Source organism: Camponotus vicinus, unplaced genomic scaffold (assembly GCF_025532165.1).
Source record: "Camponotus vicinus isolate PSW18456_S1 unplaced genomic scaffold, iyCamVici1.0 SCAF_3, whole genome shotgun sequence".
NCBI classification, from domain to species: Eukaryota; Metazoa; Arthropoda; class Insecta; order Hymenoptera; family Formicidae; genus Camponotus; species Camponotus vicinus.
The window spans coordinates 12,820,443-12,847,602 of record NW_028141967.1 but is presented as its reverse complement, the minus strand read 5'-3'; the positions used below and the strand labels follow the sequence as shown (position 1 = coordinate 12,847,602).

General features: G+C 31.3%; 3 protein-coding genes and 1 long non-coding RNA gene across 14 annotated transcripts; 2 read left to right on the top strand and 2 right to left on the bottom strand.

Moving 5' to 3' along the window:
* Positions 1-38: 38 nt before the first annotated feature.
* On the bottom strand, positions 39-7,466 carry LOC145968542 (uncharacterized). 6 transcript variants are annotated; one of them, XM_083094094.1, is made up of 13 exons: positions 7,076-7,443; positions 6,168-6,420; positions 5,107-5,321; positions 4,748-5,011; positions 4,012-4,666; positions 3,746-3,915; positions 3,460-3,610; positions 2,678-2,917; positions 2,273-2,495; positions 1,655-1,768; positions 947-1,106; positions 467-579; positions 39-200 (listed from the first exon to the last, which is right to left on the bottom strand). In XM_083094094.1, the coding sequence occupies exons 7-9, from the start codon at positions 3,527-3,529 to the stop codon at positions 2,425-2,427; spliced, it is 381 nt and encodes a 126-aa protein (XP_082950220.1). In that variant the 5' UTR covers positions 3,530-3,610; positions 3,746-3,915; positions 4,012-4,666; positions 4,748-5,011; positions 5,107-5,321; positions 6,168-6,420; positions 7,076-7,443; the 3' UTR covers positions 39-200; positions 467-579; positions 947-1,106; positions 1,655-1,768; positions 2,273-2,424. The 6 variants fall into 6 exon arrangements, with proteins under 6 accessions (XP_082950220.1, XP_082950222.1, XP_082950223.1 ...); XM_083094096.1 differs by having other exon boundaries at positions 1,690-1,768; XM_083094097.1 differs by lacking the exon at positions 1,655-1,768 and having other exon boundaries at positions 5,085-5,321; positions 7,076-7,466.
* Positions 6,176-8,846, top strand: LOC145968541 (uncharacterized). The gene is made up of 4 exons (XM_083094091.1): positions 6,176-7,585; positions 7,843-8,019; positions 8,232-8,405; positions 8,506-8,846. Exons 1-4 carry the CDS (start codon positions 7,575-7,577, stop codon positions 8,753-8,755), a joined length of 612 nt encoding a protein of 203 aa, XP_082950217.1. The 5' UTR covers positions 6,176-7,574; the 3' UTR covers positions 8,756-8,846.
* Positions 8,544-22,901, bottom strand: LOC145968544 (uncharacterized). Of its 2 annotated transcripts, none has more exons than XR_014437779.1 (4): positions 21,765-22,901; positions 21,285-21,484; positions 21,058-21,185; positions 8,544-9,607 (listed from the first exon to the last, which is right to left on the bottom strand). It is a non-coding gene; the product is annotated as an uncharacterized LOC145968544 (long non-coding RNA). The 2 variants fall into 2 exon arrangements; XR_014437778.1 differs by lacking the exon at positions 8,544-9,607 and adding an exon at positions 20,836-20,964.
* LOC145968538 (uncharacterized) lies at positions 13,044-19,819 on the top strand. Of its 5 annotated transcripts, XM_083094085.1 has the most exons (10): positions 13,044-13,161; positions 13,691-13,802; positions 14,231-14,336; positions 14,599-14,697; positions 14,787-16,403; positions 16,941-17,156; positions 17,237-18,178; positions 18,275-18,519; positions 18,603-18,774; positions 19,596-19,819. In XM_083094085.1, the coding sequence occupies exons 6-10, from the start codon at positions 17,102-17,104 to the stop codon at positions 19,718-19,720; spliced, it is 1,539 nt and encodes a 512-aa protein (XP_082950211.1). In that variant the 5' UTR covers positions 13,044-13,161; positions 13,691-13,802; positions 14,231-14,336; positions 14,599-14,697; positions 14,787-16,403; positions 16,941-17,101; the 3' UTR covers positions 19,721-19,819. The 5 variants fall into 5 exon arrangements, with proteins under 5 accessions (XP_082950211.1, XP_082950214.1, XP_082950212.1 ...); XM_083094088.1 differs by having other exon boundaries at positions 14,599-15,361; XM_083094086.1 differs by having other exon boundaries at positions 14,599-15,484.
* Positions 22,902-27,160: the final 4,259 nt, after the last annotated feature.

The following is a 27,160-nucleotide window of genomic DNA, read 5'->3' as shown; positions in this document are numbered from 1 at the left end:
TGCATATTGATTTATTCTATAATAAATAACAAAACTCATCATTTTAAGTTCATTTCTTTATTATATTTTGGTTGATACAAAGTTTTCAATGGTACAACTAGTCTAGTAGCATCAATACGCGATGATGACCAAGCATTCCATTGCGCACATCGTCACAATCTTCATTTTGTTGAATAAAATCTTCATATGTTGTCATAGTGCTGTAAAAAAATATGCAAAAGATAATTAATATATTTTTTTTTTACAATATAGAATTTAATTTTTTACACACACACACACACACACACACACAAAATTAAATATATAAGTGAAATATGATATAAGATGATATACATTTACATATATTAAAAAACATATTAATTTCAATGTTTTCTCATTTTCAACACTAAAAATATTATGCAGCAACATTATACAGCCCTATTGTTTTTTAAATAATATCGTATGGAATTTTCAATAATTTACCAACCTTTTTCTCCTTATTTCTTAAATAGTCGAGGCGATCTCCCGCATGTCGTAACCATTCTTGGATGGTCTTTTTAATATCGTGCATATTACTTTTTTCGTCGTCCGAAACGTATGCTGAAAAACGATTTGTTACATAATTATTAAAATATTTGGGCTTTAATTCCAATAGTTAGAATAGGGTAGTCATGAAGTAAAGTATAGCTATAAACGTTTGTAACTTTTGGAAAGAATATAAAAATTTTGATCCGTAAAAAATTGGAAAGAGTATAAAGTGTAGAAGAATATTTGAACGAAATTTGAAGTAAGATCTTATTAATAATTCTGAAGAAAAATTTAAAGTTAAAAGTGCACGTTACATCTAAGCATATGTAAGATACTATCTCGAATACTGATGTTCGAATATATTAAAGGTGCAACTATTTTTAAGCAATATTACATAAAAAGGAGAAATAAAAATATATCTTAAAGAAATAATAATTACCCATAATAACTGTGACAAAACTTGTGTCCTTAATTGCCGTTGATCCTTTTTGGCCTGTCCATGATAATTTGCGGCACAATTCATCCGATAATGTGTATTTTATAATATTCCTTGTCTTGTGAACGAAAGTGTTTCCTCCAATTTTTGCAATTTTCCTTTTCTATAACAGAATGTTACAAAAATGTTTAATAATATTTTCAATTTAAGCCGCTTGAATTGAAGAAAAAGGAAACATGAATTTAATATATTTTAAGAGCTTCTTTCAAAATTACTAAGCGACAAAAGGCAGCAAAAATTGTAATAAAATTTAAAAGAATGTTATATATTACGCTTTAAGTAAATTTAAGTAAATATTTTATACTATATATCTAAATTTGCGCACTAATAACCGCGTGTCTTATGATTTTTATTTGCCTTTTTACCCCTTAGTAATTTATTATTATGTTGAGCCTATTATTTTCATTATTTTATTTTTCAAAATTGTTTTTATTATATGAATAAATAAATAAATAAATAAATAAATAAATAAATAAATAAATATATATATATATATATATATATATATATATATATATATATATATATATATACAGGGTGTGTCAGACCACCCGTATCAGCCGAATATCTCGAAAACCGAGAACGGCAGACAAAAATGTTTCCTATAAAAGTTATAGGGTTTCAAATAATGCACAGTAATATTAGTACGACCTTGAATAGCGTTGTCAAGATCATGTGAAGGTCACCTTCAATTTCTTAAATGGAACCATTTATTTTTCATTGCGTTATTATTCTTGTAGCTTATCTCGAGAGTTTTCCAAAACACTATAATTAAGTTAGTTTTCATTAAGTACTTGTAGAGTTATGAGGCTTGAAATCGTTTCTTAATTTTATATAAACCGTAAAATATCTTATTTTGTACATAAAAGTATTAAGGTGAGGTAATCGTAAAATATTCATTTTTCGATTACCTCACCTTAATAATTTTATGTACAAAATAATGAGAGGAATCAATTGGTGTAAAGAAAACATAGTTATTTTTAAGAAAAAATTGTAATTGTTAATTGCAAATTACATATTTTTTTTTCGAAACAACTGTGTTTTTTTTACACCAATTATCTTATCTTAATACTTTTATGTACAAAATAATGAGAGGAATTAATTAGTGTGACACCCAGTATATTCAATATCTAGATTTTGTCTTCTACTTTTATCTCTACAAAAGAATTTTTGTTGTTGATTGAATTATAGAAATATACATTTATTTCACATTTAAAAATAGAGAGAAGAAGAAAAAAGAAATGGACGCAAAAACAGAAAAGTACTCACTAATTGTTTCCGAATCTCTCTGTCCTTTTGGAGATCCGTGTCAAATTTGAAAAATTCGTCAACTGTTGATAGCGGAAATTCCGGCAATAATTGGACTTCGTCATTATTATATATTGTATTAGCCGGTCCTGCGTTATTTATTAAATTTATTATTATCTCTCCAACTGTCTCGTATTCTTTTGTATGAGATTTTTAATAATTTTTTGTTCGGTACGACACGCATCTGTATAAGATAAAAAAGAAAAATATTTATTTCTCTTTATAAGTATCATTAAAATTATCTGTTTAGTTATTTTACACAAGTACATACATACGAAATTAAGTACATATAACATATTGCTATTATAAGTACAATATAACGATATAATTAAGAAGGAAGAATAAAGAATAAAGTTTAATACATACCACAGCATTTTTTCAAATGATTGCCATTGGCATTGAAAGTTGTCATGTCATCACCGTCAAGCACATTATCGGGGCTAATCATATTGTCACCAATATCATCATCATCATCATCATTATTATCATCAGGCACATTGTCATTATTAAGCCCATTACCATCATCACGCACATTAGCATTATCGCAAGACACGTAATCACCTACTAAACTTTCGTTCAACCATTCCTCATCAGTAATGTCAACATCTGTAAATATAAAGTCTGTGAGTTCATTTTGTTAGTTATACTGTTCATCACAGTGTTATTAAATTTCATTCATTGTAAACTATTTTATATAATTTTCACTTAACGCACAACCACAATCACAATCGCACTCGATGAAAGATGGGAAGAAAGGAGCATCTCAGATAAAGTTTTCATTTATCTTATGATAGCAGTCATTTGTCATAAGTTGCTAGCGTATTCGCAATATATACTGTGTCCATTTTGTGTGCAACATTCAATTTAATTTCAAATAACTGCATTATTGCATATTTGCAATAATGCAGTTATTTGAAATTAAATTGAATGTTGTACACAAAATGGACACAGTATATATTGCGAATACACTAGCAACTTATGACAAATGACTGCTATCATAAGATAAATGAAAACTTTATCTGAGATGCTCCTTTCTTCTTTCAGTTAAAAAGAATGTCAAAAAATATATATTGATATATGAAATATGAGACCTAAAAGTATCAATAAGTTTTAAATATATCATGTGTTTTATACAAATAACAACTTACCTATAAAAACTAGTTTTATTTGGGGAATTATTGAATACTTGAAGAATTGTGATCTGCGTAAATGATACATAAATTGTGGATACAAGGAAAAATTTTCTGCCAATCTAAAGCTAGTTGGATCATCTTTTGCATATTCTCCGAATTTTTGATACTGCAATAATAAGATTTTACACCTCAAAATAGATACAATATATATTTATGTGTAAATCTATATGTATAAATATATAAAGTTTAAGCTTTATATTAAGTGTAATTGGGCACAATTTTAATGATAGAAACTACTAACAAGTCTAATCAGAATATGATCAACCCATCTTCAAACATTTGGACCATCATCACTTTCTGCTCGAAATACAGTTAAACGTGACATAAAAACAGCTGTTGCTTCCTCAAATTCTATGCTTACATGATGCAAAGATGATGATTCATCTGCCCAACTGATAATTAAAGATATCCCTATAACATCATAAATATTTATGATATTATATTATTATTTATAATATTATAAATATTTATGATATACATATAATGTATAATAAAAAATATATTTACTTTCTTGCAATAGTAGTAACTCTAATTCGCCTTTGTCCATTACTATGTTAATATTGGATAATGAATTGAATACAGTCTCTTCCACTTTGCGGAATTGGGGCTGTATGTTAATTTGCAACTTCAAAGAATAATGCTGTTGTTGTAGATGGTGTCAATGAACAAAATTTCCACTGACAAGTAAGCCTACTTCTTGTAGTACTCCAACACTTGATCCTTTCTCCCACTGACATACACAAGATCCAATTGCTCCAGAAACTTTAATTTTCTGAGATGTTTTTACTTCTAAGATTGCATTGAATGCTATTTTCAAATCACCCTTGGCATCTGTAGCAAATATTCGTTGAAAAGTTTGTTTGAATAATGAAGAATTAAATGAATCCCCCATCATCATATGACCACCAGTAGAGTTGCAATATTGTCGCCTTTCTAATAAACCAGTTTGGTCAAGAGCATAAAAATAAATATCTATTATAAATATCTATTATGGCCATTAGTTGCAGCACGTGATGCAAGTGTATCATAATGCTTAATTGCCTTTTTATGCTTAGCATTATCTTTTTGAATATCATGATGTGATCTGATTGGTTGTCATAAATCATCAGTTACAACTTGGCCAGGTCCTTGAGAACATGGTCCGCCAACAAATAGCATAATCCTTAAGTACATTGATAGCATTATATGTAGGATTACAATGAAAAACATAACATATATACATCATATTACAACATATAAATACCTAGCATCAGTATTTGCATAACTAGCTTCTAAGAGACCCGTGGCGACTGCTAATGCCACACTTGTAGATCGCAATGAACGTTTCTCTGGTCCAACAGACCAGATATCACGTTGGATCACGTTGCAGTTCTCCTAAAAGATCTGTCGAACTGTCTCATATCACACTTATGTACTGGTTACAAAAAGCGATTAGCAGCTGGCAATAGTTACGCACCAGGTCCTCTTGGTTGATTTGGATTTTGTCCAGGAATTAGTCTACCTATACCTATCAAAATGTAATGTGAATAAAATGCAATAAAGTAATCATGAAGAACAATGACTAATATAGTAAATATAACTTGGGACTTATTCTATTCGTACCTAACATATCTTGAACTTGTTTTGGTTGAAGATCCTTTGTGCTTCTAATTCATGAACTTGAATCATTTTGCCAAATGTGATAAGACCAATAAGAGCATTGAGTGAAAGCATAGACAATGACATTTGTAATGAATCTTTAAGTGCCTCTAATTCTTCATCATCCAGACATATGTATCCGCAAAAAGTAAAAATATTGATGGCAAACATTGGGCACGCTAAATAATACATATAAATACATACAATTGGACTGAGATACAATAATATTTAAAGTAATATATAAGTAACATATATATATATATATATATATATATATTTATATATATATATTAATTTATGATATATATATATATATATATATATATATATATATATATATATATATATATATATCATAAATTTATATATAATAAAAACTATAATAAATCATGTAATGTCAATAAATGATAATAAAAAAAATGTTCGAAAAGAATCAAATCTTAAAAAAAGTAAAATCAAAAATATTTGTTTCATAAAATATTTGTTTTCATAATATAACTATTCAACATATATAACACTATTATTCAAATAAATGCATACATTTTGATCATTTAAATATATTTCCCTTTTGTTTCTTATTTCGAAGAATTTCCTCATAAATTCTTTTTGCAAAGTTTTTTTCTCATAATTATTAATATAACTCACAATATGTGTATTATAATGTAACTTAAAAAAAATAATATATAATGATAACACAAATTTAGAATTTATTGAAATATAAAAATACCTTTACAATATTTTTATGAATACTATATGCTCCTAATAAATAATTTGATTTTTTAAATTATCTTATATGATATAGACAGAAAATTACAAGAGAATTATGCATTAAATAAAATACGAATTTAAATGAAGTATAAAGAATAATAAAGAATATGAATGTAAATACATCGTAATAAAGAAACACATTAAAATATACTTTAATTTCTAATAGAAATAAACTACTTTAATATTTTTCAAAATGTTTCTTGTGATAAATAAAAAATGATTTTTGTTCTATTCATTTATAATATCTTATTACTTACCACGATAGTCTACTTGATATAATGGATTTAAAATAGCTCTGCATGTAGATCTTGTACATAAAACTGGATCATATTGAATTGGCGGAAGATCTACTTGTTCCTTAATTGGTTGATACAAAGTTTTCAATAGTACAACTAGTCTAGTAGTATCAATACGCGATGATGGCCAAGCATTCCATTTATGGAACGCACACCGTCACAATCTTGTTGAATAAAATTTTGTTGAATAAAATCTTCATATGTTGTCATAATGCTGCAAAAAAAATATACAAAAGATAATTAATATATTTTTTTACAATATAGAGTTTAATTTTTTTACACATACATACATATACATATATATATATAACGTAGCATAAAGTTGTAAGCGAAATGAACCAAATCCATTTCCTATTATGGCCATGTTCCAAAATTCACTGCCAGCGCTGAAAATATATAATATACGTAACGTGAACTAAAGATTTTCAGCGCTGGCAGTGAATTTTGGAACACGCCCTAAGCCCATTCTACAATGGCAATAACAAGGACGTAGGAGTAAAGAATAAACTGTTTCTAATGAAGTAAAGACAAGAAGTAACGAAATAGAAATTCTCATTAGTACTCTAAGGTAATAGTAGTACAAAATGAGAATTGTCTATTTCATTACTTCTTCTTCTTTACTCCACTAAAAACGATTTAATCTCTACTCCTACAGTCTTGTTACTGCCATTGTAGAATGGGCTCTATGTATGTTCTACGGCGGACGCGCAATAAGAATTAAGAACGCAGAATTCTTCCGTGACTGCGTATGCGAGACCACCGTAGAACGCACGAAATCCATAGGAAATGGATTTGGTTATTTCGCTTACATCTTACAACCTTATGCTATGGCCATTGCAGACCCGGCTTTAAATATCATTAATTCTTACCTGTGCAAAGCACTGCTCAACTTTGGTAAATGGAATAATTTATTTTCCAACTCGATCCCGTCTAATGCCTGGCTGGCCTGGCACCGCGGCCATCTTAAAAATGGCGTCTTAAAGTAAATGTTCTTAAAAACATCAGAAAGACGTCTATTGGTCAGGTCTTAAAGACGTCATAAGAAAGGCATGTTTAAGACGTTTAAAAAAATACGTCTTAAATTGAATGTCTTACAGACGTTAGAAAGACGTCTATTGGTCAGGTCTTAAAGGCGTCATAAGAAAGGCATGTTTAAGACGTTTAAAAAAATACGTCTTAAATTGAATGTCTTAAAAACATCAGAAAGACGTCAATTGGTCAAGTCTTAAAGGCGTCATAAGAAAGGCATCTTTAAGACGTTTAAAAAAATACGTCTTAAATTGAATGTCTTAAAAACATCAGAAAGACGTCAATTGGACAAGTCTTAAAGGCGTCATAAGAAAGACATGTTTAAGACGTCTTCAAGACATGCATGTTGTGTGGGTAATAAATAATTATATCCCAGCAAACACAGAATATTGCAGCAACATTGCTGCAATGTTGTAATATTGCCACGACATTGTTGCAATGTTATAATATTGCCGCAATATTGCTGTAATATTCTGTTTGCTGGGATAATAATTATAATTCTTTCAATATTATAATAGAATATCTTTCAGAGTATATACTGTAATAAAAAATAACGTGAAGCAGTGACGTAATATTTATACACTAATTTTATTTATTATATAAATAGATCCAGCCGACAGAAAAGAGAAATGATGAGAAAAGAAAGCGAGAGGATGAAAGATGAGAGAAGGATGAAGAAAGATGAGGAAGATAGAAGAAGGAATGAACTTGAGAAAAAGAAAGAGGAAGAGAGAAGAGAGAAAAAGAAGAAGGAAGAGAAGGAACAAGAAATAAGAAAAAAAAGGTTTGTGTGTTATTATATATATATGTGTGTGTGTGTGCGTGCGTGCGTGCGTGCGTGTGCGTGCGTGTGTGTGTGTGTGTGTGTGCGTGTGCGTGTGTGTATGTGTAACATGTATTGTTTTCTTTTTAGATTATTTTCTTTTTTTTGTTAGAGTATTCTTTAAATTAAAGTCCTGTAAATAAAACATTTAATAAACGACATGATTGAATTAGGAGATTGGAAAAAGAGCGTGGAAGAAAAGATGAAAGAAGAAAGGACGAGGAAGAAAATGAGATGAGTGTAGAAGAAGAGACGACTAATGAAGACGAAGATAAAGAAAATGAAAGAAAAGAGAAGGAAAAGAAGAAGAAAAGAGGAGGAACAAAATTAAAGGAAAGAAATAAAAAGTATGTTAAATTTTAAATATATACAAAAAGTTTTAAAATTATTTCTATTTTGTAAATTTAATTTAATTTTTTAATTGCTACGTTTTCTGTGTACGTATAGTTATTACTCAACAAGAGTGAAAAGAGGAGGATGGAGAGGAGACAGTAGAGGAGGATGGAGAGGAAACTGGAGAGGAGACAGTACAGGAGACTGGAGAGGAGGATGGAGAGGTGGAAGATGGAGAGGAGGAAGAGGAGGATGGAGAGGAGGAAGAGGAGGATGGAGAGGACGAGGACGCGTTGGGAGGATGGGTCACTCAGACTCTCGTCCTGGTTCTGGGCCTGTTTTTATTTTTAATTATACTTATTAAAATATTAAAAAATATTAAAAAGTATATATACATATAAAAGTTTTATTATAATAATACATAAAATAATAATATTAATAAAATATCTCAGATTTATGAAGTCATAGATTTTAATATTAATTATTTTCATTATAATAAATAATATCTTTCCTCTCTCTCTCTCTCCTATATTCTTCCCTATTCCTATTTCTCTTGCTTGGCATTGTGCAAGGGCCTCATTATGTATAAATATTTCTACGTTACCTACATGGTATCGACATATTACCCACACGTTACCCACATGTCAAAATTCTCATGCAGCGCCTCACTGCTATAAATCGGTGAACTATAAGGCGTGAAAAATGGCCTCGTAAGCGAGAAATGACAGCCCAATTTACGTTGCGTCCCATTTCATAATTATTTGCTTTGTGCTAGTGTTGTGGTGTGCAATGTATTAAGGAAACTTATAAAAATGGACGGATACTAAGCTGTATAAGGAATAAACTTTAGAAAGTAACATTTTCCTCTCCTTTCGACAGCTGTCAAATCGCGTGTTTTTTCGCATTTTCAAGGCTTTATTTCGGACTCAATTTACGGCTATTTATAAATTGTGAAAGGAAAGGATTAGTATCCGTCCATTTTTACAGGTGTGCTGAAGAGATTGGTAGTCTTATTTCATTCAAATATGTTTTTATTTAGATGTCAGTCGCAATATAAATATGGGTGTCCTTTCTCGCTTATGACGTCACGATTTCAAGATGGCCGCGGTGACTACTCCGGAGCCTTAATACGCAATATTAACTCGAACCCTTTGAATATCTTTTCTTAAACTTTTTTACGTCACCATCAGCATTAGCAATTACCATAGTTCCTTTCCTATAAGATACAATATGTCTCAATTGTGATATTTGTCATAAAATTTTGTAGTAATAAACTGTATTCATATTTCATAAAATATTCTTTCTAAAATAATTATCTTTCACTTTCCCAAATATTAATTTATGTATATATATGTACATATAATATGTATATATAATATAATATTAATTTCATACTCCCATAGAAAGTGCATGATCTTTTAAGAATCTCAAAATCAGTTTGTGAAAGAAATTGACTGTATAAAACACCTTCACTAAACAAAAGTCTTTCATTTTCCCACAGCTTAATTTGATCTACAATATAGTAGGTGATAATTGAGGCGGTTCTTTTTCTATCATTTTACTGTGCAGATATGTTGTTGCTAATAACTATACAGGGTGATTCAAAATAACCCCTGTGTCCCTGAAATGACATATTCTTGAATCAATTCTAAGGCGATTTTTCCTTCGGCAAAATTTCGTCCGAAGCTTAGTTTTTGAATTATTAAAGGAAGTAGTTAACGTATGACGGGTCGAATACAAGAGGCAGGCAAGGGTGGCGCGATTCACCGTCAGAACCGCGGGAGCTTACGCGGGGCGCCTGCTGCGATCAGCTGATCGCTATACACATACAGACACACATGCGAACACATACATTCTCTCTCTGTCTGTCTGTCTGTCTGTCTCTCTCTCTCTCTCTCTCATTCGCTCACTCACCTGTAATTTTTTTTTTTTTTTTTTTTTACGAGAGAGGGGAAAATGCATTTTATGCATACCCACCGGTCGATCCAGTGAGTTATGTGGGATTCGAGTACCAAGTCGAATTACCAACTCGGTACTCCCTATCCACTAAAAACCCCTCTCTTTTCAGGAATTTCCTTTAATACACTGTCCCTCTGACTCCCCGAGATCTGTTTTCACATAACGTCAAAAAATAGTTATTATTACCTTGTTCGATGACTTTTGATGTATTGCTGTAATTGCTTGAAGGAGAAATGAATTTTTCGATAGATCGTACGTTCTCAAATTTAACGTAGATATCACGTTGCAAAAGACAAGAAATCCACACTAAATTATTAACTGAAAGTTTTTCTTCTTTCATGAACTGTATTCTTTTATTAAACTTTAACATAATCACATTTATTTACTCACTCGATGAGACGAGAAATTTACTAATGACTCTATCACTAATCACTATTAATCACTGTCGAATAATAATTGATGGCGATTAAAAATCACTCGATGAAAGAAACACGCGCGGACACGTTACTACACGACGCGACGACGCGACAATGCGACGATAATTACGACTCGGCGACTGCAAGCAGTTTTTTGTCATGGTAGGTTGCGGTAGGTTAAGGTACTACTGGCGCTATCGAACGCGATCATGTGTTCGATTGAAGAATGCGGTAAACATAATAAACATTTAACATAATAATAATATTAATATGTTAAATGTTTATTATGTTCACCGCATTCTTCAATCGAACACATGATCGCGTTCGATAGCGCCAGTAATACCTTAACCTACCGCAACCTACCATGACAAAAAACTGCTTGCAGTCGCCGAGTCGTAATTATCGTCGCATTGTCGCGTCGTCGCGTCGTGTAGTAACGTGTCCGTGCGTGTTTCTTTCATCGAGTGATTTTTAATCGCCAACAATTATTATTCGACAGTGATTAATAGTGATTAGTGATAGAGTCATTAGTAAATTTCTCGTCTCATCGAGTGAGTAAATAAATGTGATTATGTTAAAGTTTAATAAAAGAATACAGTTCATGAAAGAAGAAAAACTTTCAGTTAATAATTTAGTGTGGATTTTTTGTCTTTTGCAACGTGATATCTACGTTAAATTTGAGAACGTACGATCTATCGGAAAATTCATTTCTCCTTCAAGCAATTACAGCAATACATCAAAAGTCATCGAACAAGGTAATAATAACTATTTTTTGACGTTATGTGAAAACAGATCTCGGGGAGTCAGAGGGACAGTGTGTTAAAGGAAATTCCTGAAAAGAGAGGGGTTTTTAGTGGGTAGGGAGTACCGAGTTGGTAATTCGACTTGGTACTCGAGTCCCACATAACTCACTGGATCGACCGGTGGGTATGCATAAAATGCATTTTCCCCTCTCTCGTAAAAAAAAAAAAAAAAAAAAAAAAATTACAGGTGAGTGAGCGAATGAGAGAGAGAGAGAGAGAGACAGACAGACAGACAGACAGAGAGAGAATGTATGTGTTCGCATGTGTGTCTGTATGTGTATAGCGATCAGCTGATCGCAGCAGGCGCCCCGCGTAAGCTCCCGCGTCTGACGGTGAATCGCGCCACCCTTGCCTGCCTCTTGTATTCGACCCGTCATACGTTAACTACTTCCTTTAATAATTCAAAAACTAAGCTTCGGACGAAATTTTGCCGAAGGAAAAATCGCCTTAGAATTGATTCAAGAATATGTCATTTCAGGGACACAGGGGTTATTTTGAATCACCCTGTATAAAGCAATATAGAAAATATTATTTGATTATTTATGTTCCCTGGCAAAAATGAGACGTTTGTTTGGCGTTTACATGAACGTTTGTGGAAGTTCGTCGAGAGTTTAAAAACGATTAGTAAAGAGTTTGTAGAACAAAAATTGCAACACTTTAGCGTTTAAAAGACGTTTGTACGTTATAGCGTAATCGTAAACGTTTGAAAAGTCTGAGTAAACTCTGTACACGAAGATGTATCAACGTTTACTGAACGTACTCTGAAAAATGTTACCTCAGCATTGCAAAACTTTCATGTAACATTATATAAAGAGTTTGTAGAACAAAAATTGCAACACTGCAGCGTTTGATAAGCATTCAAAACCCAACAGCGTTATGTAAGTGCTCTTACAAAGTTTGAAAAGCATATAAACTCTCAGAAAACCCTCACTCAACGGTTGTTAACGCTTTATAAAGTTTCTTATTTTCGCCAGGGTTAGATATCCCAGTCAGAAATGTAACTTTGATTCAAAGTTGATTCAACATCGATATGGTTGACAACTGGTTGAGTCGATATTTAGTCAGAGATGTAACGTCAATTCAATGTTGATTCGATACGTTTGACCTGCAGTTGATGCGTCCGCTTGAGTCGAATAATTGAATAAATTTTTTGATTTTCGTGCAATATCGATTTATGATTTTTGAATGTTTCATATAGCGTGAGATTATTTAAATTAATTATAAGTAATTTTTTTATTATTACTAATTAATAAAATATTAAATTTGCAAGAGATAAAAATTATACGCGATAATTAAAATTAAAAATTTTTGATATAATTAATATTAGAAAAATATTAAGAATATATTAAGGCATAAATATATAAAATATTATATATATATATATATATATATATATATATATATATAGAACTATTTCTATAAGGTTTTGCAATTTTTTTGCGAATGCGTTCTAACTACGCGCGGTAATCATAACCGCGGTGAAACAACAGAAAGCACAGATCGATGTGTGCAAACATATGTTATGTGCAGTTATTGTGTGTGCGATATTTCTTTTTGCTAACCGAGTTTTGCAAGTCTCGCAGTCTCGACAGGTAAGATTGGATAAATAAATTTCTATTTTAATAAATATAATATTCGGTTGCAAGTAGTTAATTTAGTAATAGCAAAAATATTTGTCCGCTACGTAGTGCCTATGCCGGCTTTGCCACACGTGGACACACACCATATATTACAATAAGTTAAATTGAATAGATCATTAATATATATTCTTTTTGATAGTTAAATTATAAAACAATTTTATTCAGTAGTGAAAAATACACATAGTAATGTAATCTTGTATCATATTTATTTATCTCTCAACCTAACCTAAAAGTGATAAAGCTATTAAATTTTGAGAATGGAATATTTATTAATATAAGATAGAAAATAAATATTTTAAAAGTGTTAAATTGTTTATTAGTACAATTGGAAAATTTCCGTATACAGAAAAATTAATGCTTTAAAATGTAAAATTGGCTATTTACTTTGTAAATAGTGTATAGCGAACAAATATTTTTGCTATTACTAAATTTAACTGGCAATATTTATTTTTATTTTATAATATTTTGCTATTGTATGTAGAGATTAACATTTGCTGAAATAAAAATCAACTCTTATTGATGAAAGCATCTTACAAGATAAAAAAAGAAGTTCAAATTAACAGTACATAATGGACATCGATGAGAATAACAAGGTACATATATAATTATTTTTACATATAATACATTGTACATTTTTTTTATGTGTGTGTGTGTGTGTGGGTGTGTTTATATCCATTTCTTATATCTGATTAGTATTATTTTTTTATGTAATAAGAATGCTATGCTCAAGTGATTAAGATTTCTGTTGTTTGTTTCATACGAAATTCAGATACTTTAATAAAAAGAATAAAGATTAATTAATTATTCTAATTATATATGTTCATATTCTATTGTTTTCAATGTTACAGATGACATATATTGTTTCTATATTCTATATACTACTTCTATATGTACTAACAATATTACATATATTGTTAATACATTTATTAACAAATATTATAAATTATCATGCAGTCTAGTCTATGTTTCTCAGATAAACTATGATAAATATTAATTTATTTGATTATTTTTCTGATTTTAGAAGCAAGTTTAGCTATATTAAAGTCATAAGTACTTACTATTTTATATTATTTCTCCATAAGGATTTTGAGTGTCATCAATCATTGATCTGGCATAATATTTAGAAGGTACATAATATGAAGTATATCGCAGAAGTCATATTCTTATTTTCTATGTAAAAAGATATAATAAAGTTTTAATTTATCTCTTGTACACTTATTCACGGATTATCTTCAGCTAACAATAAATGACAAGCTTTTTTTATTAATCTTTAAAACAATTTAAAAAGTTTTTTTATATTTAAATTTTATTGATGTCCTTATTTTACATGAAGGAGGTTTTTATATTTCTAAATTCCTTTAAATATCATTTATTTGTAATTTGTTGTAGAAGTTTTTGCAATGTAATCGTAATTGGAAAAAGAGGATTGAGAGGAGGGCTATAAAACGTTTGAGGCTTGAAGAACAACAAGATTATGCCCTCAATAGAGTCTGTACATTACTAAAAAAAAAAAAAAATAAGATTCAATAATTCTAGCAGCAGCAGTAGTAGTAGTAGCAATGATAGCTTCTTTACAGATATTTGTGAAATGTCAGATCAAGTTGAAATATTTGCAGAGGAAGAAAATAATGTGTCAAGTGAATTAAATAATTTGAATCAAAATAATTTGAATTCTGAAACTGAACTTGAGATTAGTGATCATGAAGAAGACACAATTTCTAATAAGGATGCAAATATCATGAGTTCAGAAACAAATACTGATGATGATAGTGAAAATGAAAATATTGATGCAGTTTTTGATAACGATGAACAAAAAGAAAGATATATCACATTAAGTTTATATGAATGGGCATTATCAGGTGGAATTCTTTCTATGAGTAAAATTGATGAACTTCTTGCATGGCTTCGTCCAGTGTTTCCTAATCTGCCTAAAAGTTATAAAACCTTGCTTGGAACATCTGATAATATAAATATTATAAACTTTCGGAATGGAGGACAGTTTTGGTATAAAGGAATAAAAGATAATTTAGATGGATTTATTTTAGAAGAATACTTGCAGAGAAAAGAAAAGATTGAAATAGATATCAATACTGATGGACTTCCTCTTTTTCGAAGTTCTAAAAAAAAGTTTTGGCCAATTTTAGGACATCTGGTAGGGACTAAAAATGAACCATTTGTTATTGCCATTTACTTTGGAACGTCTGATCCTAGTGACATTGAAGAATTCTTGCAAGATTTTGTTAATGAGGCTAAAAATCTAATCGACAATGGTTATGTACGAAATCAAAGAACTTATGATTTTTTTATTAGACATTACATTCTTGATGCTCCAGCTCGAGAGCTTATAAAATGTTGTATAGGTCATAATGCATATGCTTCTTGCGAGAAATGTACAGTGTGGGGAGAACGATCGGATAACAGGCAGACATATGTTGATCTTGATGCTCCTTTGAGAACTAATGAATCTTTTAAGAATCAAACACAGTCTCACCATCACAAAGGAGTGTCACCTCTTCTTAGATTGAATACTCAAATGATTTCTCAGTTTCGTTTAGAGTCCATGCATTTAGTATAAGGGTGTATTTAAGAGATTGTTAGAAGTATGGATGCGATGGATAGGCCCATGGAAGTTGCATTGGACTATTGTGGAAAGAATGTCTAATATGCTTATCCAAATAGCTCCCTCTTGCCCTCAAGATTTTGCCCGAAAACCAAGATCTCTAAGTGACTTAGCATTTTATAAGGCAACGGAATTCCGTCGTTTATGCTTATACGATGGCATTGTGGTGTTTGCTCAGCATCCTGATATTAATGTTTATAAGCACTTCTTATTATTACATTGCGCGATTTTTATTCTTGCAAATCCTGTCCTGCATAAAATTATGAATGACTATGCAAATATTTTGCTCAGAACTTTTATTAAACATTCTGTTACAATTTTAGGAAAAAAGTTTGTAGTTTATAATGTGCATTCTCTTTGTCATTTAGCGCAAGAGTGTAATGATTATGGCCCTTTAGAATCATTTAGTGCCTTTTGTTATGAAAATAAGTTGAAAACAATAAAAAATCATCTTAAATCTGGTTTTAAACCTCTTCAGCAGGTAGCTAAGCGTGAAATAGAACGAGGAAATGAAAAAATTGTATTCATGGATTCTGAAATTAACGAGATTGTTTTATCAAAGAAACATAGAGATGTAAATGAATTAATTAATGGCAGTCAATTTAAAAAAGTTTCAGTAAATGGTGTAATTCTTCAAGTGAATGATAAAGATTCATATTTTAAAACAAATTTAGGTCAAATTGTAGTCTTAAAAAATATTATTCTTACAGAGGATGATAATGTAATTTTTATTGGTAATACTTTTATAAATGTTGGAGATTTTTATACATATCCTCTGAATTCCTCAGAACTTGGCATTATTAAAGTATCTGAATTGAACAATGATAAATTAATATTTCGTTTACAAAATATTGTTGCTAAATGCTGGCTTATCCCTTTAAAAGATGAATATGTTTGTATACCTTTGCTTCACACAATGCCTTTCTGCAAATAAAATGCCAGAATTTTTATTTATATTTTTAAGTATTTTTATCAAATATACAATTTTATTCTCTTTTATTATTTATTTAGATCCGTTATTATTAATTATATTTCTTATTAAATTTTATTATTTATTCTCTCTTGTGTAAAGTTCATATAGATTAATTCAATTTAAAATAATTTTTTTCAGTTTGTCGTTGTAAAGTTTATAAATGAGGATGATACTTGTAACGATGAAGATAATGCTGTTTTCGAAGTCGGTCTTACAAAATGGCTAAAAGAACTAGATAATATGAAAATAAATATTTCTTGGCCTCCTCGATCTGCGCAAAGCAGCGCATTAAAAAAGAAATGGATGCATCTCCTTCATGGCCAACATATAATGTTATTGTTTTAAAATTTTACAGTATGTTGTTTTTTGTGCATGTATATTTGTATATTTTTTCTCAATTTTATTTTGAAGTTAAATTATTCTCTTATAATCAGATACGCTTTTGGCTGCACGCAATGGACTCAATGGTTTCATTATGTCTTCTGCTTATGAAACGGATGTTGAAGTTGGTCGTGGCAAACGAAAAAAAATTGAGCGACGACGTTTTTCATTCGATTCTCCTGAAAAACAAATTACGAAGAAAACTAGGAAAATTCCGAGTTCTGATTCATCAGATTCTAATCCAGATGATCCTGAGATTTCGCAATTTTCAAATAAAACAAATGTTGCTGCTCCACCACTTGTCTCTTATAAACCTCAAAATAATAAAACTGAGTCTCAAAGAAATATTACGCATGGCGAAAATATAAAAACAAAGATATTTGAAAAAAGTCAATCTACAAAAACTATAATGTCGACGTCTCTTGAAAACAAAAAATCTAGAAAAGAGCTTTTGCTTGCAAAAATAAATGAAGCAAAGAAAATAACTCCCGTTGAAGATAATAGATCAGAAATTATAAGAGCTGCAAGAAAAAGACGGCAAACGTGTGATATAACAAAACAATTTACATTATCTTCTACATCACCTCAACATGATATGTCTCAGAAACATAAGTCAACTGACGTAAGCTCGAAGTTTGAAATGTCTTCGTCGACAGGATGTGATGTACAAGAAAATGTTCATAGCATTTTACAGCACAGTATTTCAAAGAAAGTGCAAAATGTTAAGAAATTGAAAAAAAATGAGAGTTCCTCAGTTGTGTCATCAGAGGACGATGATATTTTGCATTCCAAAAAATGTACGAGACCACTAACAACAGCAAATATGTCAAAAGAAAATATTACTACTTCTGATACTGAATTTATAGAAAAATCACCATCCGTGTCAAATGTTTCACATTCTCAATCTGATTGTGAGTTCAGTCAGTCTAGCAATGCTTTCTCCCAAATAAAAGAATCATCTACACAATCTACACCTCGCTCAGTTCGTCAATCAGGTACAATTAACATTTAATAATTCTTTACTTTCTTCTAATTATTTTATTTAATATTAAGTTGTAATATATAGTCATTTATGTCACATTTTTTTCCAGGTAATCTGTCCCAGATTTTATCTGAAATCAGAGATTTTCCTAAGAAGACATACATTCAAACCCAAGAAATTAGTAGTAAACTAGACATAGTTATTATGAATTTAAGTAGATTAAATCGCTTTCTTCTTCCAAATGAAAAAAGGATAGTAAGACCAACAGATCTTCCTTCGCTTCCAATAACAACTAATGAAGAGTTAAACAAATTTGAAACATTTTTATCAGAAAATGATAACATAACTGGAACTGTAAGCTATATTTAATTTTGTTTTTTATTGTTCTACGTTCTAAATGTTTTTTATTTGTTTAATTATTAATATTCTGTTTATAGATTTGTTATATGAGTCAAATTATTGGCTCTAAGGATAATATTAAAGAAGCCACATATAAAGTGTTAAAGAAGCTTATTTCAAACACATTAGCATCAGAGTTCAATTTGAAAGGTGGTGGTAATCCGTCCAAAAAATGTTTTGAAAAGTTAACATTATATGAAGTTGTTGAAGGTAAAAATTACTTGAAATTAACTTAACACTATTATTAATAACAATATTTATATTATGAAATTTAAAAATCTTTCTTTTAAATTATTATTTGTTAAATTATCTTCGATTTTTTTTACTTAAATAGGCATTTCTTTTTATTAAATTCTACATATAGAAGATAATAAGTATATATAGGATATAGGTTTTATGAATCACCGAGGTTGCAATGATCCTTCACCAAGGTGAGCAATAAATTCTTCTATTAATAATTTTTTTAATTCACAAAGGATACATTTAAATAAATGATCTCTTTTTGAAAATACCAAATTAAATTAATTAAATAAGAATGAATGTTTTCTCAATTAAACTATACTGACTACAATTCTCTCTCCCGAAAGATTTGTGTTCGACTTCTAGTAACTCGCATCCAATATTTTTCTTGCATATTTTTCTCTTTTTATCATCCTTGTTTAAATAATTTAATTTAATATTTCCGAAGAAATATCGTTTATCTAAATCGATTCTTGATGGATTAAAAAACTCTATAATAGAAAAATAAAAAGTTATTTTGCACCAACAATCGTAGCGGCTCATGAAGCTTATATATATCTTCTGTGATTTAATAATCATATGAACCTAAAACCTAACTCATACTGTATTTGTATTATTTTTTATGTATTTTCTGCATTTGACTTTTATTTAATCTCTAATATATTATTATAATTATTTTGTTTTAGCCTTTAAATCTTATATTTTCTTTTTGCTATCATTAATTTAGTGGTCGTATTTTTATGCAAACTTTTAAAAGAAATTGCAAAACATAAAATGTGTTGCATTTTCAGGTGCTATTTTAAGCAAGAAGCCACAGGCAGAATTAATTGAGATTGCTGCAGCAACTTCATCTTGGCTGAAGCAAGCTCCTTGGCGTCGGCAGGATGATGGAACAATGGGCAAGAGAACAAAATAATATATCGTCTAATATGTGATATTCAATTTATAATAAGATTATAACTAGATATATGTAATTATGCATAAGATACTTTACCAAACATAAAAATGCTTTAAAGTCTATCGGCCGCGTTCAGCAAAAAAAGCAGCTTTGCAACTGTTATAAAATTTGTGCATCTGATTGGTACATTCTCTTCATCTTAACTGAATCTAAGAGCATATATGCACGAATTTTACAACAGTTGCAAAGATGCTTTTTCTGCTGAACGCAGCCAACATTATTTTTCACTATAACGAGTATGTGATATTTAATTTTGTTTTTAGTATGTGATATTTAGTTTTTATTTCAGTTTACAATTATCTAGAGAAATATGCAATATATTTTTTTTGTTTGATAATCGCAGGATAATTCGTACATTTACCTTAGGCCCGGTTCCACAAACGTCGGTTATAACTTTAACCTCCGGTTAAACTATATCTTTGTTTCTTTTCAGATACGTTCTTAAAAAGATACAAAGATATAATTTAATCGGAGGTTAAAATTAACCGACGTTTGTGAACCGGGTCTTAATATGCAAATCAAAACAAAAATACAATTCGCTTTTTTCCTAGTATACTCTTTTAACATTTGTGATTTAAAGAGAATAGAAATAGATAAGGCTATTATTTTTGCGTTCATTATTTTATAATATAATATATGATATAATATGATAATAAACTCTGTCAATATTATTTTAAATAAATATAGCGTGCAATAAAAATTTTATAAAAGTAAAAGAAAAATTATTTTTGATATGATTATAATGATTACATAAAGTTACTTTTTTTATAAAAGCATTAATTATTGAAATATATATTAATAAACTGGTTGATTCAACATTGAAATTATGTCGAAATGATGGTCGAAAATTCGTCAAAATTTTGTACTATTTCGATGTCGATTCGATCAAAATTTCAACTTTATTTCAACATTGGTTTTTGACGTTAATTCGACATCACAACAACTATACATTTCTGACTGGGTATTGATGTGAATAAAACGTAATCAATGTCATCATCATATCCTACTATTTCAAAAGCAGTTATTCTACTCTTCAATATTTGTCTTCTGGGATCTTTTATTGTTTCTATTGATAAAATCAGATTTGGAAATTTATTATACATAGAAATATGTAAAGATTTAATTTTGTATATTGTATATCATATGGTGTATCTGTATGTGTTTCAAAATGGAATGCGGAAAATTTGGAAAATGTACGTGACCTATAATATAAAAAGTAATAGATTAGATATGAAATATTATTCCTACTTACAATTAATGTGTAACAAATATATGAATAAAATATTTAAACTTACTCTGATTCATCTAAGAATCTAGAAGACTTTTCTATAGTAAAATGATTACTCGAGCAAGAATAATTCGGTTCTAGAAGATCTGTTTCAGTTTTAGTATTTAGATCGAATAGACCATTATCTAAATTAATCTATAAAAGCAAAAGAGAGAAATAAGTATTAATAAAGAGATTTGATACAATTATAAAATTTAATAATGTGCGATATTTTGTTATAAAGTAAGTACTTACATAGTGCGATGATTCCTGTTCATTCATATCACTAACATGTGCTTGAATATATAATATTTCTTTTATCTCAATGGTTTAAAAAAGATTGTGCTGTGCTTTTTTTTTAAATTCGAATTCTGTAACTTCCCAGTGAGCAATAAGTTATCAAAAAGAGTTCTAAAAGTACTAAGGTTTAAGAGTTGGACGTCTGAAAACTCCATCTGAATGATAACATAATGATATCAGTAAGTCCTCTAATGCGTCGATTTTAGAGGAAAAAAAGATTTCATATACATGACATCTAAAAGAATACTGTAGCATGACTTCTTATAAATGTCATCTAAAAGAGTACTGCAAAATGATATTATATATATTTAACTCAAAATATGGTCAAATATATATCCCAGTTAGCCAAGTCTGCTCGAACAGATTTCGCCAAGTGCTTGCTAAAAATTGTTGTCAGCAAAAAGGCTACAATTTTGCTACAAGAGTTGTTATTACCTAATTAAGCTGGCAGATTGGCGGCAAAAACCGAACAAAGCTTGCTGACAAAATCCGACAACAAATTGGCGGCAAAAAGCAAGCGAAGCTTGCTGCATGACTTGACGTCAAATTGGCAGCAAAAACCGAGCAAGATCTGCGCGCATAATTTGACGGCAGATTGGTGGCAGAAACCGAGCAAAACCTGCATAACCGGTATTTAGATGCCTTGATTCAATAGTTCCTTCGCTTTCCGCTACGCGATGCACGCTTTCTCGCAATCAAATTTCTGTTAGAAGTAGATATAAAGCCTGCTAGTGGCTATTAATAAAAGCTCAAAAGTATATTTCTATTGGTTTAATTTTTGATATCTCATACAAGCCTAATATGAGAATATTAAACTGATTAGAATCAACAGGATAAATGGAAAATTATCCTATTTGAAGCATAAAGCAAGAGTTTAATTATCATATAAATTATGTCTCAATTTTATAAATTAAATTTAATTATTTTCACAATTTACTTTATTATTAATTTAATTAAGTTGAAAGAGAATTTGCTACGTGAGATATAACTACGATATAACATTACATTTCATAGTTATTTATGAAAAGAAAATTATAATTTATCAATAAAACTTATTCTGTAATATTAAATTTTATTGCACTTTGGTCAAAAGCAGATCATGCTCGGTTTCTACCGTCAATATGCTGTCAGATTGCGCGCGCGCAGATCTTGCTCGGTTTTTGCCGACAATTTGACGTCAACATGTCAGCAAGCTTTGCTCGGGTTTTGTCACCAATTTGCTGTCAGGTTATGTCAGCAAGATTTGCTAGCAAAACACGAGCTTAATGCGGACACAGATGGCTATGGATTTGGTGTGGAATTTTGATTAAATTTGCTGCCAATTTGCACGCAATTTGTTAACATTTTGCTTACTGGGTATAATAATAAAATATGTTTATTAGTCGTATAATATTTTAGTTGTAAAATCAGGTGTGTATATATTATTCGTGCAACAATTTATTAACGTTTTTAAGACTTAGATTATACCATTTATAGAATAGAATTTTGTAAACATTTATAAATGAGATTTTTCTCATAAATTATATACGTTTTCAATAAACGTTTCTTCGATTACATAAATATACGATTTTAAGAAATAAAATAGACGCAGATACATTTTAGAAACTAAACGTTTCTTTTCGTATTCTTATATAATATTTTTCAACGCATAAAATCCGTTTTGTTTTATGCAAATGTAATAAAAACGGATATCATTATCATATATTATACAATTGTATAAAAACCATAAAAATTAAAACGTTTATCTGATATACTTATACCACATTTATACTAACTTTACGTTTAATAAATGTTTAATATTCCATCATGTGTTTATTGGGTAAAGTCCATATCAGATTACGCCTACGCATTGAAAATTTAAGATTAAAGATTGGAATTTGACAAATCAGAATAAAAGGAACTAAAGTTTCTTTGTCCTGATTAGTCAAATTTCAACTTTAATCTTAAATTTTCAATGCGTAGGCGTAATCCCTGGCGAAAATAAGAAACTTTATAAAGCGTTAACAACCGTTGAGTGAGGGTTTTCTGAGAGTTTATATGCTTTTCAAACTTTGTAAGAGCACTTACATAACGCTGTTGGGTTTTGAATGCTTATCAAACGCTGCAGTGTTGCAATTTTTGTTCTACAAACTCTTTATATAATGTTACATGAAAGTTTTGCAATGCTGAGGTAACATTTTTCAGAGTACGTTCAGTAAACGTTGATACATCTTCGTGTACAGAGTTTACTCAGACTTTTCAAACGTTTACGTTTACGCTATAACGTACAAACGTCTTTTAAACGCTGCAGTGTTGCAATTTTTGTTCTACAAACTCTTTACTAATCATTTTTAAACTCTCGACGAACTTCCACAAACGTTCATGTAAACGCCAAACAAACGTCTCATTTTTGCCAGGGATCTAATATGGACTTTAATTTCAACTTTAATCTTGAATCTTAATCTTCAATGCGTAGTCAGATATGGCTTAGGAATTTTTTATTTATAATATTTTTACATATTTTATTATTTGAAAGAATATACTCAATAATATATATATATATATATATATATATATATATATATACAGGGTGTTTCATTTTAATCCGACCAGTCGAATATCTCGAAAACTAAGCCCGGGAGAGAAAAATATTTCAGACAAAAGTTGTTTGGTTTCGAGGGGGCCATAAGATGGTGACAATGATTTGACCTTGAACAGTCATTTGAAGGTCACATAAAGGTCACCTTAAATTTCTTAAGTGGAATACCCTATATATTTTTGCACATTCTTGTAGCTGACATCGAGAGCTTTCCAAAACACTATAATTAAGTACCTTTTCGTTAAGTACTTTTTGAGTTATGAGGCTTGAAATAATTTCTTAATTCTACATAAACCGTAAAATATCTAGTAAAATATTCATTTTTCGATTATCTTACCTTAATACTTTTACGTACAAAATAATGAGAGGAATCAATTGGTGTAAAGAAAACACATAGTTGTTTTGAAGAAAAAATATGTAATTTGCAATTAACAATTCCATATTTTTTCTTAAAAACAACTATGTGTTTTTTTTACACCAATTGATTCCTCTCATTATTTTGTACATAAAAGTATTAAGGTAAGATAATCGAAAAGTGAATATTTTACAAGATATTTTACGGTTTATGTAAAATTAAGAAATTATTTCAACCGTCATAACTCAAAAAGTACTTAACGAAAAGGTACTTAATGATAGTGTTTTGGAAAGCTCTCGAGATAAGCTACAAGAGTGTGCAAAAATATATAGGGTGTTCCATTTAAAAAAATTGAAGTGACCTTCACGTGACCTTCAAATGACTCTTCAAGGTCAAACCAATGATACCATCTTATGGCCCCCTCGAAACCAAACAACTTTTGTCTGAAATATTTTTCTCTCCCGGGCTTGGTTTTCGAGATATTCGACTGGTCGGATTAAAATGAAACACCCTGTATATATATTGCGACGTCTTTTTATTTTTAATTTTTCGATCCTCCTCGGGTGTTGGAGAGAAGGATGTTAATGGGGAGCGAAAACGCCGTCAAAAAAAAGACACAAGGTGGATAGAGATACTCGCGCTCGGAGGAACTCAGATGGAGGGTGTTCTCGCGCGAGCCGCGGCGAAGCGAAGGCCGTCTCGAGATCTGGAAGTTGGGCGCCAGATACGGTCTTCCACGTATCAGTTCGGAAAATCGTCAGAATAACGCGAAGAACGTTAGCCTGTTTCGCCACGGGCCGACCAGCTCACCTAACGGTAGAGGGGCAGGGTCCGTTGAAAAGGATCTAGAATTATTTTATGCGAAGCTGTCGGTGATTACGAAAATTGACGAACACAACGGAATTTAACACACACGAGAAACGAACACTCAAATAAATTACGCGAATTTAATATAAAAGAGAAGGTAACAAATTTATTTAAATAAAAGAAATATAATAGTAAAGAATATAAAGGGAAAGAAATAACAAGTTCTAGAAAGAAATAGTAATAATGACATAAATTAGCGAGACTGAATTAACGAAATATAACTGAGTTTAAAATAAATGCGAAAATTTGAAATAACGTACAACAGATCGACAGCGGTGATAACAATAGCAATACGAAATCGAGATCATAAGACAGCGGAGATATTTATCGTCCTTCAGGCCCGTTTTTATGGCCGGACTTTGCGAAACCGAACGGCGTTTCGAGGGCGTAACGGAAATTTCGACAATCTCCTCGAGGACGCATTTAACAGATCTATTCCCTTTGTTACTCGCTCTTTTAATCGACAGCACTATGTTTGAAATGAGGTTAATAATTGAGCGATAGTAATCAAGCGATTTGCGAAGACGAAAAATCTCGCTTGCTACGAGCAAGATCGATTCACTCGGAATTCGATAGCCGTCGGACGCCGCTTCGCCTCTTTTCGGCGTAACGCTTTCTATCTACGCGAAACCCTCGAATTTCGACACTTTCTTAATCTATTATGCACCGCGACACACTCCAACGTACGACAAATACCACGCAATAAACGCAATTCGTACCAGTATCAAGAGCGACAAGGACAGCACGACATTTGCCACGTCGTCACACGCACACGGTCACACGCTCACATACACGCTAATTACAGACGAAAATTGCCCGGAGATCGATTGCGGGGATGTCTTACGCGGTTTCGACAACTCTTTTCGACAGCACGGATAGCGGACGCATTCCCCGCGATTTACCGCGCACGTGGTCGATATACGAGAGCCGGTCACTACGCGTTTTACGACACCCCGAATCCCGGAGAGAGACGAACGGTTCCTTATCAGCTACGGCCTACGTTACGATCGTCCTTGATGCCTCGGTCGCTTGTCTCCGGTCGCCCGAAATACACGAAAATCGCGAGCTCGGTACAATGCCCGAGCGACAACGAGACACGAAAATGGCGACGGCGACAGAACGGCCGGTCCGCGGACGGAATCGCGTACGTGGCGTACAAAATAGCGATGGGCAACCTCACCGATACTCGTTCCCGTTGACAGGGGATGATCCTCGGTCTCGTCCTCTCGACAACCTCGGCTGCGACACACAAAACGACAACGACAAAATACGTTTCACAGAACGACTACAAGCTGAGAGCGCCCGCACCAGAGTGAATCCCTGGATCTCGCGATCCAGGGTCGATAGCGGCGTCAATTCTGCGCGCAGGGGTGCGCGGATTAGCGGCCAATAGCGCCGCGACACACGAGGTATTACTGCGCCCCGCGACAACGCCGTATCGGGGGTCGTAACGGCCCCGATGATTTAAAAATGCTGACTTTCGGCGATCCTGTTATCCATGATCGTCCGGAGGTAGATTTTCCGTCCTCCCTCCTCTAAGGGTGGCGCCGATCCGGCCCGGTTATTTCGGCCCACAAGACAGCTGATTTCCTTCCTTTATTTGAAGGGGGCGATCTCCACCCGAGACTCTGTTCCTCCGGCGTTGTCGTATCGGCTGTCGTAATGATTCCTCTTGGGCCTCTTCTGGTTTCCCTCCGGCGGGTTGCCCGACGTACAAAAATGATACAAAAAAAATAATTAATACTAGCGCGAAAAAGGATAATGGCTCGTCTCTCCGGAGATTTCGACACGGCTCTCGCAATCTTCTTCTGGCGCGGCCGCTCGGCTCGCGCCCCGTGAAGATTTCCGGGGCGGATGGACGCGCGTCGGGACGGCAACGTCACAATATATATACACAACTCTTTTATGATAAATATATAATTTATACATTTCATACAAACATTAGAAATTATGTGGTATATGTTATTTTTTTTCTTTCATGTATAAAAATATACTTTTATTTTGTTTTTATAAACATAAAAAAATTGTATT

What these genes read in the sequence shown, in the direction of transcription:
- LOC145968542 (XM_083094097.1), bottom strand. Translation starts at nt 3,529, where the DNA reads ATGTATCATTTACGCAGATCACAATTCTTCAAGTATTCAATAATTCCC. An exon ending in AATAAAACTAGTTTTTATAG is followed by an intron (nt 2,918 to 3,459) that starts GTAAGTTGTTAT and finishes TTATATTTACAG; the next exon opens with ATGTTGACATTACTGATGAG. An exon ending in TCATTTGAAAAAATGCTGTG is followed by an intron (nt 2,496 to 2,677) that starts GTATGTATTAAA and finishes TATCTTATACAG; the next exon opens with ATGCGTGTCGTACCGAACAA.
- LOC145968541 (XM_083094091.1), top strand. An exon ending in CAAGAAATAAGAAAAAAAAG is followed by an intron (nt 8,020 to 8,231) that starts GTTTGTGTGTTA and finishes TGATTGAATTAG; the next exon opens with GAGATTGGAAAAAGAGCGTG. An exon ending in TTAAAGGAAAGAAATAAAAA is followed by an intron (nt 8,406 to 8,505) that starts GTATGTTAAATT and finishes GTGTACGTATAG; the next exon opens with TTATTACTCAACAAGAGTGA.
- LOC145968538 (XM_083094087.1), top strand. Translation starts at nt 17,102, where the DNA reads ATGGATGCATCTCCTTCATGGCCAACATATAATGTTATTGTTTTAAAA. An exon ending in TATTGTTTTAAAATTTTACA is followed by an intron (nt 17,157 to 17,236) that starts GTATGTTGTTTT and finishes TCTTATAATCAG; the next exon opens with ATACGCTTTTGGCTGCACGC. An exon ending in TCGCTCAGTTCGTCAATCAG is followed by an intron (nt 18,179 to 18,274) that starts GTACAATTAACA and finishes ATTTTTTTCCAG; the next exon opens with GTAATCTGTCCCAGATTTTA.